General features: G+C 39.9%; 1 protein-coding gene across 1 annotated transcript in view; it reads right to left on the bottom strand.

The window, feature by feature from the left end:
* Positions 1 to 2,742: 2,742 nt before the first annotated feature.
* relch (RAB11 binding and LisH domain, coiled-coil and HEAT repeat containing) overlaps positions 2,743 to 16,795 on the bottom strand; it is a 38,565-nt gene continuing 24,512 nt past the window's right edge. Inside the window, 10 exon segments of the mRNA XM_078281004.1 lie at positions 2,743 to 4,076; positions 5,453 to 5,523; positions 6,113 to 6,201; positions 7,863 to 7,979; positions 8,106 to 8,244; positions 8,359 to 8,422; positions 11,672 to 11,754; positions 13,270 to 13,369; positions 15,405 to 15,511; positions 16,090 to 16,169. Of these exon segments, the coding sequence (XP_078137130.1) occupies positions 3,956 to 4,076; positions 5,453 to 5,523; positions 6,113 to 6,201; positions 7,863 to 7,979; positions 8,106 to 8,244; positions 8,359 to 8,422; positions 11,672 to 11,754; positions 13,270 to 13,369; positions 15,405 to 15,511; positions 16,090 to 16,169 (971 nt within the window). The 3' untranslated portion in view covers positions 2,743 to 3,955.

Genomic DNA, 16,795 nt, shown 5'->3' with positions numbered 1-16,795 from the left:
TAAAAAACTGTCTGACTGAGGGAGGGAGGGAACTCCTCCCACGTTGCCATATGTAAAAAAATAAAAAATAAAACAAGTTCACCGCGCCCCTCCCGGCTCTAAACACTCTCTCCCTAAATGAATTAGTGTGTATGTGACAGTTAAAGTAAGTGAGCCTGATTGTTCAGTGATTATCATGGTAACATGAACCTTTATACACTGGAATTAGAAAAGTACTATCACTATGTGTCTCTGATAACCAACATGTTTAGCTGCAACAACCTGCACAACTTATTTACTTTGTCAAGGGGCACTTTTCATGTGATTGACTAAACAAGTAACATTATGATCTCATGCCAGAGATGAATACAGATGACCCCACACACTGGAGGCAAATCATGTGGTCACTTTCATAGATAATTCCTGCATTTGCCATTCATCATAGAAATGGATGGGCCGGTTCCAGCATAGTGGAGTCTCAAAAACCCATTTATTTAAAAATATCGTAACTGCCTCCAGCAAACAGTTGTTCTCCGCCCCCTGGGTAGAAAGAGGAGATACAGTACTGAATTTGCATGGCAGATTAGATCCAGCCCACCTTGACAAGTCAAGAGAGGGAAGGTTTGAGAGAGTGGAATATGTTCTCTTTAAGGTGACAGTTATGCAAATATTATATTGCATGCGAAGGCCCTAAATGGATTAAACAGGGCACGAGAGATAAGAGGAACGGTGCGGTAAAAGGAAAAAAAGGAGATGCAAAATGAAGCAATCTTCATTCCTGATCAGAGTTAAAGTTTATAAGTGGACATAGAAAAGAAAAAAGTGACAAACATGTCAAAGAATGTGCAGTAAGTGTTGCATACTGATATTTCAGATGTTTAAAAGTAAACACACATTATGACTAAAAAGTAACATTGACTGATGTTCAATTAGTGTAGGCTATAGACACACAAATACCTTTTGAACACATAAGAAGTTCAATGGGAAGAGGAAGAAATAACGAGGGGTTTAAGCTGAGCCAATGGAGGTAATGGGCTCTGTCCTCCCTCTCTCCCTCTTCCCGTAAGAACATGCTGAGGAAGCTGTTTTGTGGTGGAGCCTCTGCAGCTCCCACAGTAGCAATTAGGAGCCATATTCAACTTTCATACTGTAGCATTCAGAAACCTCAGCTTGACTCTGAACGCACCTCAATAATTCACACCAAAATCGACCCCTAACAACAAAACTGAACTAAAAAACAGAGAAGTCACTGTTAGGCTTCACTTCAAACTTAGAAGTTGGAATGTAGCTTGTTTGGATGTATAAGAAATTGGATCCACTGCAGCAGACACCATGCTGGTTTACAAGCATCACACTTCACATGACCTGGGTCAGAGCACAGGCTGTGTGGGTTGTGTTGCTTAGCATCACTTAAAACAAGTCAAAGTTCATAAAGTAGGCCTATTCCAGCTCATATAGGCTACACAACACACACACAGAATGGTTTCCATTAAAGTAACACACACTCGTTCCATAAAAGAAAGCAGCCGCAGCCTGTTTCGGTACCATGATTTTGGAGGAAGCTTCAAGGGTTCGGCACGGTCTCCCTTTAAAACACTGAAAAGGACACAGGGCTGAAAAACATGCATATGGCACTCACATACACACAGAACAGAGCGGAATAATAACATTAAGGCTTAGCCACCATGTTCCGGTGGGTTTAGAGTTGGATCTGCATTGCTTCTGCTTGCTTTGGAAACAGATGTGATCTGTGAGTCACCCAAGTCACCAATGTGAGTAAGAGCTGCCTGCTGACGCCATTTCTACGCAAAACAAAAATGCGAATGAGAATTTTGAACACACACAGAAATACAGGTTCACACCCAGATGTGCATGTCGGTATACCCACGCTGAAAAGCCAAGCAAAGGGTCTTGGCTAACAGTAGGTTGTTTGAACACACAAAGACCAAAACTAGGAACGCAAATCACCTAGGAACGCAAGGCATCTGTCTCTGCACACACATATCTACAGACACAGGTAGAGCTACACAGGCACGCGCACACAGGAATGGGAAAACACACACACACACACACACACACACACACACACACACACACACACACACACACACACACTTGTTCCACCCTGTCGTGTATATATTATTTGTCCACCTGGCACGTTATCAGTGATGAGTGTTGAATATTAGCCCGAATATGCAAATTATGTTCTTTATCAAGAGACGTTCGCTTACTCCCGTAATGTTCAACCACTAAATGAGTGCAGCTCCACAATGGCCTGCTCAACCCACAAGGTTGAAATTGAAATTTACTTCATTTTGTTTTTTAAAGCGGGTTTGTGCTTTTATTGCTGTTAAATTCCTATGAGGTCCTTCTGAGGTGCACAGGTCTTTGAATGAGATCGTCTTCTTATGATGATTTAGGCCAAAGTTAACCATATTGATACTAAAGGACAGAAAGCATGTACTGAGAGAGAGTGCAATCTTGACGGCAGATCTGAGCTTTTACTTCTCTACTTATTTGGAGTAAGTTGTTGGGAATGTCCCTTAAGATGGACTTTGGTTTGTTGTACTAAGCATACAATAGACCACATCAAAGGATTGAATGTGTGGGGCAAGGATAGCAGGAGTGTGTGTTTGTCTGTGCAATGACTTTGTTTTACAACCTTCAACACCTGTCGACACTTTGAGCCATAAGCCATAATCAAAACTTGGGACACCAAGAAGACTAAAAGCATGCAGACATTCAAAGAGGCATCCAAAAGTATACTGTATTTAAGTACACAACTGATCTCCATCTTTTATTACACCATGACACCGATTTCAAATATACATCATGAGTACCATCCTCTTCAGTTCAGTGTATGATACAGTTATTTACTGTTTCTCATAGAGCATATCGAAAGAGAACAACAACAAAAAAAGAACCAAATACCCACTTTAGAAAAAAAGGTACAATTATCAGAGACACTGCAACACAGAGACAAGATGCAACGGACAGAGAGGGAATAATTATGATCAGTGTTCTCTTTAACTTCACATTGCCAAAACGGATAAACAATAACAGTAGTGATAATGTTCATTATGTATAAGACTCTAAATCAAAACAAATATATATAATAAAGAACAAAATAGTAAAGTGAAGTGCAAATTTCTTTGGAAGTTGGAATAAGGTTTTTTTTTCATTAAGACATAAATAAGTTATAAAATAGAAGCTGTCAAAACAAACCAGCGACAGAAATAAAGGCAAGACAATTTCCTTGTAGCTTCAAGTATGCGATACTTCTGAGCCGTACAGATACACTGTACAAGGCATTCTAAACAGAGCCACTTTGTTGTCTTTCAGTTATTCTATAACAAATGCAAGTTAATGCATCTATCGCACAACTCTCCGCTCCAAAATGTCGTTTAAAATTCTAAATGAAATCCAGCATCCAGCAGAGTTTTGTTTCCTAGAGAAGAGTGAACTCTTCTGACACAAGAAGTACTGCGCTGAAATCAAATTTAAAGTTTGTGATACTTTCATGTCCTGAAATGTCCAGGACACAAGTCCCTTGTTGTCACTTTGGGTGCATCTCAATACTGTTCAGTGTCTTCCTCTCTCTCCCATCTTTCTGGAATGACAATGTTGACAACACTGATTCAAAAAAAGCAAATCCCTAGTCCTGGACAATGCTTTTGCCATGATTAAGGATTAAGAAGAGGAAAATGAGCAGAGGGGAAAACCTCAGCTTTCACTGCAAAAAAAAAAAACATTGCTTTTCATCTTTGAAGAGCATGGAGTCCTGCTGCATTGGAGATTTTAAATCAACACAACTTTCAGCAAACCTTGATTTCTTGAAATTGAATAAGCAATACACGTGGTTTTCTGATACTTAAAGCTGAACCAATGCTTTTTTTCCCCCCAGTAGAATGAAATGCTCCCGAAAACAGCAGGGGATCATCAGCTAATTGCAGTGGTCGATCAGTCAGCATTGTGATCACTTCTTTCTCTGGAAGACGTTGGCCAGCATTGCGCCAGAGGTGGTTAGCTGACCCATCTTGCTCAGGAACTTGGTTTTGGCATCCTCACCCACCAAACTGGAGGCAATGGACATGGAGCTATGGGAAAAAAGGGTGTAAACATTGAATTTAGGGAACAAGGTTAACCCTGCCTTATTACCATATATGGACTGAAAGACAGACACACGCAGAAATACAGTATAAGTACAACAGTAGAGAAAAAAATACTTCTGCCCCGATCTGTTGACGAGCTTATATCAGCCTTTACTCTACTTCCTTAGAGAGTAACTACTGTTTGTCAGTACAGCCCCTCCTGATTTTACAGTCTAACGACTCCATAAGTTCCTCTTTTGAGTTAGCTGGTATTCAGACTGAAACAGTGGGAGGTCACAACATCTGCCAAGCTGCTGCATTGCCCAACAGAAAGACAAACATCATATCTTAACACTAAACTAAAGCCAATGAATGTAGGGAGTTCCGACTGCATTGACTGGTGAACACCATCATATGGCTTCTATACAAGAACCACTTAACAATTTGTTATCAAAATGGCTTGTGGCATAAAGGTCTCAACTTTTCCTGTGTACTGTGTACCAGTTTGACTATTTCATATATCCATAAGCATGTTAAATGTAATTCACTGGGGAATGGAAACTGGCTACAAAGAATTACACCAATGGTATGTGATGCCACTTCAAAGTCTTTCTGACTGCATTTTTCACTAAGCTGTGATAGCCACAACATATCAGGGTTTCCAAAATATTTCATACTATGAATAAAAATACATTCTACAGGGTCAAAACTCCTTAAAAGATGCTGTACATGCTGTGAAAATAACGATCCAAATGATCAATTATAGTATGAGAAGTCAAAGAAAGACATGACAGACCAAAAATAAAGACTTGACAAACCAAAATGAAAGAGGAACAAAAAAAATCTCTCGGCACAGAGTTTTGAACCTCAGAGTTTAACTGAGGGTTTTTGGGGTGGAACACACCCACAACTGAGCATATTTGTGCAGAGAGAAATAGACATATACACACTTCTTACATCCATACTGTATATGCAAACTTATCTTTTTAATGAGCGCCAAACACATGTTGACAAGATGGGAGAAACATCTTTTAAAAGAAACGCACAGTATGGCCCGTGTCCCAGCCTCTTAGCTTTACCAAAACAACTCCCCTCATTTTTCTGCTCTCTCTCTCTCTCTGTGAAGATACCCACATAATGAGTGTGGTTCAAACACTCTTACATGTTCTCCTCTTCCATTGGGATAAACCCACAGTATGGGCCCAGTTCCAACACTGTTAAATGCCCCCTCTCCTCACAGTAGGACTACTTCTTCCCCCTCCAAATTCTTCTTAACTACCACTTTAAGGCCATCGCTTGTTGCTGTCACTGCCTCTCATGCAATAATAACCAATATTTTTCAAATAATTTCAGACGTGGCAGTGTGAATGAGATGTTCTCACCCTTGTGCGTCTGCCATTCCTCTGTTTTCCACCTTGATTTCACACTCCTTGATCATAGAACTCAGAATAACCTGTGCAGGATATGACAGAGACAGATCAAACTGAAAGGTTAACTTCACAAAAAGTTCTTTGTCGTAACAAAACACCACCTGTATCTCATGAGTTACAAAAAGTGTTTTTAACTACTGGAGTGGTAGACAGATGGCGTGTGGTCTAATTCTGTCCCAACGGAACTTTTATGCATTTGTATGTTTTTTAATGCTTTAAAAGTTCCAGTTTGGAAAATAATTCCTGTCTTAGAATCTGGTATGCAGACTTCACATAAAGAGCGGATGTGTACAGAGGAAAAGAATCAGCTGATCCTTAGTCAGCCTCGGGAAAACGCTCACATGAAATGGATCGCGTGAGATTCTGAGACACAAATAAAAATGGCAGAGGTGTGTGTATGAGTGTGTCTGAGAAAGAGGTGAAGAGTCAGGCTGTCTGTCTTTACCAATATTATGTGAGATCCCCTGAGAAAAACAGACAGAAAGAGGGAGACAGTCTGGCCCATCAGTGCCTGAGTATGCGGACGATACGCGCGTGCATTGTGAGTTTTAGAGTCGGTGTCTGAATACGTGTATGGAATCCCCCCCCCTGCGCGCAGGAGTGTTTCCTGACCTCGTGTTCAGGAGAGAGTTGCTCCATGTCGGCGCGAAGACACCTGAGGCCCGGCAGGAAGTGGTTGACCATCACCTCCTCAGAAATGACTGCACAGGAAGTTAAGGACTGGAATGAAAAACTAGTACAGTTTAAAATGCTAGTTGATCCAAATCACCTTGCAGCCCCATGAATGCATTACTATTCACAGAGTAGGAATCAAAATGCTATCTTTTCACTATCTGGGCAGATTTCAGAAAGCCAAATGTGGGTGTTCCCTTTAAAATGAAATGATCTGGGAATTTAATTAATGAGAAAAGACAGCAAAAACAACACATTTTTAACTGAACATAGCTGAATTTATAGCTTTACAGAGCTAAACTGATCATGGTCACTGTAAGAAAATACAAAAAGAAAAACAACTCTCTTATGTATAAATCTCAGAGTGGAGATGTAAGTAATGCCTTATCTATCCAGACGTTTTTTGATTTTCTCACTACATGTATAGCTATGGAAACTAAAAAGATGGTGTTTTTTTAAGGCCAAGCAGTTGCAAGTATTTTTTGGGATAGTGCTTCCAGACATTACAGAGGGGTGGATTTTACTTAAAGATAATTTAAAATGTAAAAAGAAAATCTGTCAGTGAATGAAGTGAAAATATTTTCATTTACACACATATACATATATGTATTGCTATATGGCACCAAAGTAGTTTGACACAAACGCAAATTTTCAGCACAATGGTACTTTGTCCAGGATTGTACGTATTCTGCCACCTGTCATAGCCAGTGGAGCTATACGCAACACAGAGTGAACAAATCTATATATATAGAGAGAGATGGGAATGCACAATTTCAGAGCTTGACCCACTGATTACACGAGACAGAAGTGCAGTGGGAGGTAAAGCCTCTGAGGTTAGGGCTATACCTCCTGGACACTACTGCACTGTCAAATCACAGCCTGACAAAGATCCACAGGAATGAACCTCAGACCAGCTGTCCTCTACATGTGTATGTATGCATGCGTGCGTGTGTGTGCGTGTGTGTGTGTGTGTGTGTCAAGTGGGGTTGACCGAGAAGAGTAGAGAGAGGAATATGAGTGTGAGAAAAGGGAAACAGTAAGAGGAGAAACAATCACAGAAGAGAAGGGTGAAAGAGACAGAGCAGAGGTAATGTAAACGTGAGTTCTATCCAGGGAACTGTTACAAACAATTGAAGTTGATGTTCGGTCCCTCCCTCCTCTCACGCGCTTTCTCCCTCTCTCTCATCCTTTCCTTTGCTCAAACAGCCCTGTAATTACCTCTAGCCCCAAAATGGTGGCAGCTTATTTTCCCTTTCTCCTCCTGCCAAATGACAGGCAAACTCTGCCAACACATACAGTGAACCACAAACTCAGGCACCGGGGCCACGCTGATACATACCACACAGTTATACAGGCACATTCAGGAGCACCTCTAACCAGTGCAGCTAGCTTACTGCAACAGGCCTCCCCACTGACTCACAGTTACGACAGCTAACCCTGAACCCAAGCCAACCATGACACAGATTTCTAGTAAATCCTTCGGAAATACATAAAAAAGTATGTGTGAGCTGACAAGGGAACTGCACATTTCTTCCCCCTTAAGTTTCACAAGGTTATCTGGCTGTTAACTTATAAGTATATAGCTAGTATCAGGACTTTAAATAAAAGTCCTCCTAGAGGAGGTAAATCCAAGCTGACCAGTGTATGGCCCGCTTACACAGACCATTAGGTTTGACCTATAGAAAGATACAGCAGCAGGAGAGGGCACTGTAGGCCTCAAACAGCTGGGTGGCGATGTCAATCCTCTTGCTCTCCACCGTCTGGCTGTTGTTAGCCAGCGCAAGCTTGTGAAGATGCGGTAACACGACTGGAGGAATAAAAACAAAATACAGACAAAAGGTTAGTGCACATGAGAGGCAGAGTCCAATAAAAAGAAATAGATTAGACTTAGTTCACTATTGGGATCTTTTTTAAAATGTATTTGTGTCCTTACACTCATCTCTAAAGCGTGGCTCTGCATTAGGTCCAACCCTTCCAAACGTCCTGATGATCTCCATGTGCAAAGAGTGCTGATCTTGATACTGAGGGTCTTCCAGGAATGATGCCAGCTGCATTTTTACACGCTCCAGCAGCTGCACACACGCACAGAAAGTATGTCGGTACATGTTTTATAGTGATTTGTCACATTATTTATTTAAATAAATTCATCTCCAGCATATTAGCCATGTGTGCAGTCAGTTTCCTACCTCTTTCTGTGTGACTGTCTCCATGATGGTACCAAAGGCAGGGATAGTAGATATCCTCACTGAGCTAAAAGCAGCAGGAGAGCAAGACAATGGTTTAACCATTCATAGTCACTGTATCACTATTTTAGGCATTCTCCAATTTCTCAATAAGAATGCCTTTAAGCAGGAATCAGAATTAGTTAAATATTATCTGCACACCATTTGCAGATTCATTTGAAAAGGTTTAAATCATGGGATTGTTTAACCACATCAACCACAACTTAGATGGCCTCAGGTTACGTCAATAGTAGGGAAGCCTCAATCAGGTTTCCTGGGGCTATTTTCAGATTTTTCAAATCGTGTTACTGAGTCAAACTGACAGGAATTATGTTGTTTTCTTTCGAGTGCCCAGTAAGCATTAATTCTAAAACCACAAAGAGATAGTACTACTTTGGTTTACACATGTTCTAGGATTTATCCAACTATAGCGATTACATAGTAATGACTAGTAATGCTAGTAACCACAGTGATGACTGAGTTGGTTGCTCATGTAGTGGAGAGCCATACAGTAACAGCCAACAGCCTTGTTGATCTACTAAGTTTATATTTCAAAAATAGATTAAAGAAATCATTACTTTACCAATACAAAAAATAGACCAAAACACAGGAACGGAACTGTAATTTAAAAAAGGTATTGTTGTATTGTTGCTAGTTATTGTAAGACTGAAAGATTGTATGCTGTATTTGCATATCTATTTACTTTGTAATAATATGATTTTGTGAAATAAGGGGCAGGACCAAATAAGCTATTTGCTTCCGCCTGCTCCTTCTCAAACTAATCCTTTTATATTTTTATTTTGTTTGTGTTTTTTTATGGTTTAAAAAAAAATGTGTGTTTTGTCTTGCATCATTGTTGATCGTTCGAGATAAATAAATAAATGAAATGATATATTTGACTAGGCAGTTGTAAAGATGATCATCTGATTTCCATTGACCTATTTAGATCTGTTATTTTCTTAAAATCTGGCCAATCAATTGACCCATCAAAGATATAAAAAGGTACACAATATATATCGTCTATAGGGATATAGAGCGATATTTGTGTTTTATTTGCCTGATAACCGATAAAGGTAATTAATTAAAAAGTGTGCTACTTTGGCTCCGCTACAGCTCTGTGTCTGTCCCTCTGCTTTGGTTTCACTCACCACTGAGTCTGACTTAATGTCCCGCCCACAACACTATCTGACTATCTTTTACTGTGTATTATGTTGAAAGTTTCCAATTTTATTAAATACTTGCTTAAAGCATTTAAACAAAGTTTTGTGTTGGAGTTTCTAACATTCCAAAATCTTAATTTTGACTTTAAGATTTTCATTTTCACTATAAATGCATATCGGCTCCAAATGTCGGTTATCGGTTTCATTAACTCAATAATCGGTATTGGCCTTAAAAAAACAGTATCGGTTGATCCTTAGTACACAAAATGACATATGTTTCAAAACCTTCCTCATATTAGAATTCTCTATAACATAAAACTAGCTAAATGTTGCTAATAATAATTTGACCCTGATCTACATTGAACCCTAGATTAGAGCTTTAAAGAATATTCATCACATTATTCTTGAGCTAACAATCCCAATAAAAGCTAAAACATTTTTTTTTAATGAAAAATACAAAAACATAATAATGCATAATAAAAAAAATACCTTACATTATTCAGTGATTATTGTGAACTGTGATAAGCAAGATTAATGGGTGCTGGTAGGGTGATGTTAGATAATCATTCCACTGTCAGGAGGAGCAGGAAAGGCCAAAAGATACACTTGAGCCATCTTGAACTCTATAGTCCGCTGATCATGGACACAGCAAGATACATGAAGGATACCATGCCAAAAATGGTACAATTTTAAAATAAATATATGTTGAATCTACAAGTCGGGTCAAGTGTGTACCCATTAGCATGTGAATTTCAATACAGAGAATGAGATGAGAAGGGCTGCATTCCAACAGTGTTGGCACTAATTTCATCATCTTGTCTAATCACAATCATGAAAGCCAGATGTACACTGGCAGCCCAAAGGGTTTTCTTTTTGCTTGTAGAAGAGCTAATCTTTGAACAACTGTCGAAGCATCGCATGTTTATACTGCAATTAAAAGGACAAATGTGTGCCACAAGATCAAACTAGGGGAGATTAAAATCTTCATCCAACTTAAAATGTTGTAGCCAACCAGTGGGGCTCCAGATCAGAGGATCAGTGAAGGATGATACAGGATACAAGAAGAGAGGCAAATTACATCAGGCTCTAACCTCCTCTCCCATTACATAGTTGTGGTGGTTAATGAAGCTGCCTCTGATTTACCCTCAGATGTACTGAAGGGCTTTGTTGTCACAAGAGATTTTGTTTTAGTGCCCATTCAAGCTCAGTGAGACACATTTCTAGGAGGACACTGCTTCACACTGTAAGGATGCAGCCCACAAAATGACAATGTTTATAGAGAGGTTTTCTTGTGTCGAATGACTCACAATTCAGGCCCACTGCACAGAGTTATAAGGGCCGGAGCCGCACGGCGATCTACTAATGCTTCACTCATGCCTCGGAGAACCAACTGCAAACCCACCACAGAGCAGGATGAGAGAGAGGAAGAGGCAGGGTGGGAGGAGACAGAGACAGGAGGAGGGAGGGAAAGATAGAGGGGGGGATGGGGGGGGAGAGGAGGTAAAGATGATATGCAAGATAGAGAGGGAGAACGAGGGGGAAAATAGAGTGACAGGATAAAACTGAGAAAGACGGGGTGAAAATAACCAACCACTAGCTGACAGATCGGTCAGGAGGAGGGGCCCTGCTTAACCGGAGTTGGCTGAGGAGGAAGAGGGTGCGGGTTACAGATGAGCATGCTTGGACTGTGCTATTGACGAATGCAAGCAATGTGCACGCACAAATCTGAACTGGTTAGTATTGCAGACTGATGAGAGCTAGCGTGGATTAGTGATGCAAACATGCAAAGTGTTAGGGTTAACAGGGGTTGTGCTGATAAACCACCCCATGGCCCAGCCTATACCTACACAGGAGCAACTCCACACAACCACTGACAACTATGCCATTTGAAAGGAGAATTATATGGAGAACATGAAGAATCTGAAATTGTAAAAAGTTGATATCAAATGGAATAAATTATTTATCAATGAAGTTAGTGTCTTGAGAAATTGTTTTGTGCTGGATTTGCGCCTGTCAGATACAGATTTGATTCACTGTGATAGTTCTCAGGCGGCAAAGAGAAGGGGGGAGAGAGACGCGGCGCGGTTTATTGTTGTTTTTGTTGTTGTTCCACTTACATTTCAGGGTCGGAAGACAGTGTGATGAGAGCCGGCACCACTCTCTGAGCTACCAGCGTCTCATTCACCCCCTTCACGAGCAGCTGTTCGGATTGGACAGAGCCAGGCGTGATGTCACAGAAGTGGGCGGGGCATTGGGACAAGAGCGAGCAACACCGCCAATAGATAGAGAGAAAAGGGAGGGAAAAAAAGAAGCAAAACAAAAAAGGGGAGGGGAAAAAGAAAAAAAAAAAACACAAAAAGATAGGAAGAAAGTGATATACAATGCCAAAAACCATAGCTGCAAGGCACGGAACTGCATGTATCGAGCAAGTGTGTACACACACAAAAACACACACACACACACACACACACACACACACACACACGTATGTATGCAGAAGGAATGGCGAAGCCAACATAGCTAAACTGCACAAATAATTTTACATCTCTTTCCACAGACTCCAGGTCAGATTAGTATTTAATTCACTTTAAATTGATAAAATGGTTGGAGTAAGACAGTAAACAAATCTGATCTGGGATCTGTGGTAGAGGACCACAATTCAACCCACAGTTTCAGCAATGGTGGACAGCTAGTCACTATGGAATGGTGACAGTGGGGTGTGTTGGGAAAGGGCAAGTACTTCACAAAACAGGGGGGGACATGAATACAGCCTACCACTCCTCCTCCCCCAAGTTGAGAACAACATAGGGCGATTCTACTGCTATACCTAGATCCCCATTCCAATATTTGACCTAAAGTGTGCACAGATCTCAAAAGGAAGGGGAGATGTGATTTGTTATGGTGGTTTAGGCCAGGACTTTTGCCTTGACAACATGGCAAGAACAAAAACAAGGAAACTGTTGTCGCCCTTGAAAAATAGTAGTAGTATTATATTTCAACAAGACTGGAAATACTGAAAAAAGTTAAAAACAATATTCATGAGAAAACATTTCTGATTGAATTATACTTTCCAACAACACTGAAAAGGAACAGGCCTTGGACTCTTTCTGATTATGCTTTCAGGTTGCTGACTTTAGTCTTTCTCTGACATGCAGCAGATATTTATGTAGTCCACTCTGAGACTAGTGCACAGTGAAATGTCTGATGTCACTTAGGAGGGTCTAGTCATACAGTTTGAACCAGTCCACTTATAAGCTACAGTAGACTTTACTCACTAATTGCACGTTAAACAGCAGCAATAGCAAGCAGAGCTAGCACATGTACAGCAAAAAGGTAAACATGAATATAGTATCTATAATGTAGGACTGCACAATTGTGTATGACTGCAATTTTGTCTCAATAATACACTACGTATAATTATATTTAGAATGCATTGTCTATTGTGAAATTTAGATGCTTTAATAGGATAATTAAATAATTACAGATAATCACAAAACACAACAAATTAATCTAAATGACCATTGTATCCATAATTGTGCAGCCGTGTTATATTCTACTACTATGTAATCATTTATTCTTATGTCTTGCTAACATGTAAAAAAGAACAAATGTGTCATTGTTAATACAATTTAAGGTAGAATTTTTGTGAACAATATCTGATAAAAAAAAACCAAAAAAATCCAAACACATGTGTGTGTGTGTGTGTGTTTTCTACCTCAAACATCCGTGCTGCAGTACACCGTACCAGTGCAGAGGTATGGACTACCCCATACCACAGAACAGTGAGCAGCAGTTCATGGTACACTGGGTTGGCACTGAAAAGAGAGCATAACATAAATACTGGGTAATATTGTGGCAGCTGTCAACCAACAACTGACTTTCAAAACTGTGAGAGACTTTTTTTCTGAAATCCAGAAGAAAGTATTCTGTATATTTTTTAAAAAGAGGAGATATTTTGTATCACAAAAAAAACACAAGCAAAATAAATACAAATGTAACCTATTCAATCTGCTGTTGTAATACTCATTACCTAGACCATTGTTAACATTGTGAATGTGTGAAGCTTGAATCTAGCATCACTCTGAACTGCTATAGTGTTTACTTCACCATCATATTACATCAATTAAAGGGATACTTCACTGATTTAGCATTAAGCTTTGTATCAGTAGAAATACGGTAGTATTTTCAAATGACCGTGCTTCCCTCCCTCATGTCCCGCTGAGACCAGAGATCTCTGTATTGTGGGTCTTCTGATGACGGAAAACAACGATTTTTGCGTCACTGGAAGATTTTTTGCCCAGAGACAATGGACTACAGCCAGTAGTAGGAGCTACTTCCGCATGTTTTCAACCCGCCCACAGGGGGTCGGACTGTCGTCTTTACCCGAAGCTTGCCTAGCTTCGCTAAACTGGCTCCCTCTTTTCAGCAGAAAACTTTTACAACAATTATGTGCATTCAAACTACCACACATGTGTACCACCGGGATACATTGGTACAGATCAGAGAATATACAGGAAACTTTATTACAGACGGAATACTAGACACACTATGCGAGCTTCGCCTGCTACGGAGACCAGCACCTCAGCCTGCGGTGTCGCCCGATGCTGCTAGCCGGGGAAAAGGGACCTCGACAGCGGTGTGCAGGAGTTCGAGGTGAGCTAGGTGGAAAGCTAACGCTAGCCAGCCACCTGTTCCATCAATCCTGCTTGCAAGTGTCTGCTCATTAGACAACAAACTGGACTACATCCAACTTCAACGAAACTCCCAACGCGAGTTCAGAGACTGCTGTGTTTTTGTTGTTGTGGAAACATGGCTGAACAACAATGTAACCGACTATCCAGCTACCAGGCCTGCTGCTTTGTCGCCAGGTAAGACTAGTGGAGGTTGGCTGTGTTAACACGGACTGGTGCAGAAATGGGGTGCTTGTATCCAACTAACTGCTGGTGGAGTTTGTGACTGTTAAAGGCCGACCATTCTACATTCCACGCAAATTTACGGCTGTGTTTATACTCAGTGTTTACAGCCCACCAAGCGCTAATGCTAGTATGCGTTAGCTGAACGGAACCTATAATGTGTGTGCGCTAAATGTAGCCCGTTTCGTATGTCGTTTTTATATATTTTAAATGTGTAACACCACTTGAGCCACGGTGAAACGTTGTTTCGTGTATATGGTTGAAATGACAATAAAACACACTTGAGTTGAGTTGACCGTCTGTCTGTCTGTAAACGGTAGGCGTGGCTTGGGAGTAGACTCTAAAGCAGCGAAGCAAGTGCATTCTGGGATTTGTCGTCTTTCATCCACATGAGCCAAAAACACATTTTCTGTCTTTTTCTCGGCCTAGAAGCCACCAATTTCTAAAGAAAATTCACATTTCTACTACATAAGTGACCCAATTTAAAGATATATTTATCTTTTCAACAGTGAAATATCCCTCTACACATTACTCAAGCATGTTACAATTGGTTTGAAACCATCTGTAATAGTTTTCATTTAATTCATTGTCTTTTTGATACTTGCTTTGCTGATATAGTTATTAACATATCGGCTACCAGAATTGATCAGCTTTTATGTGTGTCAGCATCGGTTTTTCTCAAAGATTATGCCATTTGTTGCACGGATATTTGTTTGGGTGAACAACATTAATATTATATTATTTAAAAAAAGACCTAAAAAACAAAAATGTTTCATTTCATTTTTTTTTCTTTTTAAAATGACCAGAAACATTTGTCCATACTTTCGTAGTTTAGAATGATAGTCCACTGATAACGTAGGAATGTTTAGTGTGTGTGTGTGTGTGTGTGTGTGTGTGTATGTGTGTGTGTATGTGTGTGTGTGTGTATGTGTCTCACCCCAGCTCTACAAAGGAGGCCTTCAGGCTGTCAAGAGGTGCATGGGACAGAGACAGGGTTGTCATAACATCCTCTAGGAAACCCACCAACAACTTGCGATCTTCATCCTGAACAGAAATCATAGAATGCTTATCAGTTACATCATGTAGGCAACAAATACATTAACATCTACATTATAATATGTACATATGTGTGCACATTTTTACAGATCAGTTAGAGTATTTGGGGACAGCATAAAATCTTTTGTCAACATGAGTTGGAATGGGTTGCTCTGAACAATGTTTTGTTGGAAGTGTTGTGTTGAAAGGTAAATTAATTTACAAATGTATTTATAAATACATTTTGTGAACCTAAAATCAAAACAAAAACATGTGGTGGCTTGATGTCTTTTTAGTTTCGTTTAAGTGGAATTTCCCAATTTTAAGACAAATTAACCAAAATGTAATGTGGTTCACACTCTACATACTATGACATACACGAAAGAATAGGGGCCAAAAATACTCAACACATCAACTAACTATTAGAGGAAATTATTTAGCAAAACACCAAAAGCAATACATGGTATGACTGCAATGTTTCCTTTAGGATTTTTTTTAGCAGTGGGAGCAGGTCTGCCCCCCCCCCCAAAAAAAACAAAAAAAAACACTGATGACTATTATTTGGCTGAAATCTGCTATTAACTTACCTGGTTATAACAAGTAAGCACTCCAGTGGCATAGATGGGGACTGTAGCTTTAGTGAGAATATCGTTCCCTGCTGAAACATCTGACAGAGGAAGAAAACCAGAAAAAAAATAGGTAAACATTTCCCTGTATGCAGAATTTTGGGTCACACGCACGCACGGCCGATTTAACCTGCCAGTCCTCATTGATATAGTGGCATGTGTCACGTAGCTCTCTTCCTAGTGCAAAGTTAGCAATAGTAAGATGACTAGCAGTTAAAAAACTGATTGTATAGCCTATTTAACTACTTTAATAACTTCTTTATTTTTGTTTTAATGATATTGTTTTTTAACCGTTTATCTGATTAATTGGTCAAAATTCTTACTGCCGGTTAACAGTTGAACAGTTAATCATTAACATTAACTAACCCTAACCCTATAGCATGTGAATTACCATTATCTGCTTTGCCCAATTAATCAGGGAAATTACAAATACACCAATGTACATTTAAACATGACAGGACATGATTAGGTAAGGTACAGTCTAGTATATTGTGCTAGGCATTTGTTAGCATGACTGTGTCTGTAACAATGTGTCTAGTATGCATTACATCCTTGTGGTTTTACAAAAATCTACTGAAAAGGATGACTGCCATGAAAGGTCACAATGACATAAACACAGACTAGGACCCAGTACAAAACACATTTCATAAATGGCCACAATACCAAA

This window comes from Sander vitreus, chromosome 22, assembly GCF_031162955.1.
Source record: "Sander vitreus isolate 19-12246 chromosome 22, sanVit1, whole genome shotgun sequence".
NCBI lineage: Eukaryota > Metazoa > Chordata > Actinopteri > Perciformes > Percidae > Sander > Sander vitreus.
This window is presented reverse-complemented; position numbering and strand designations above follow the sequence as displayed.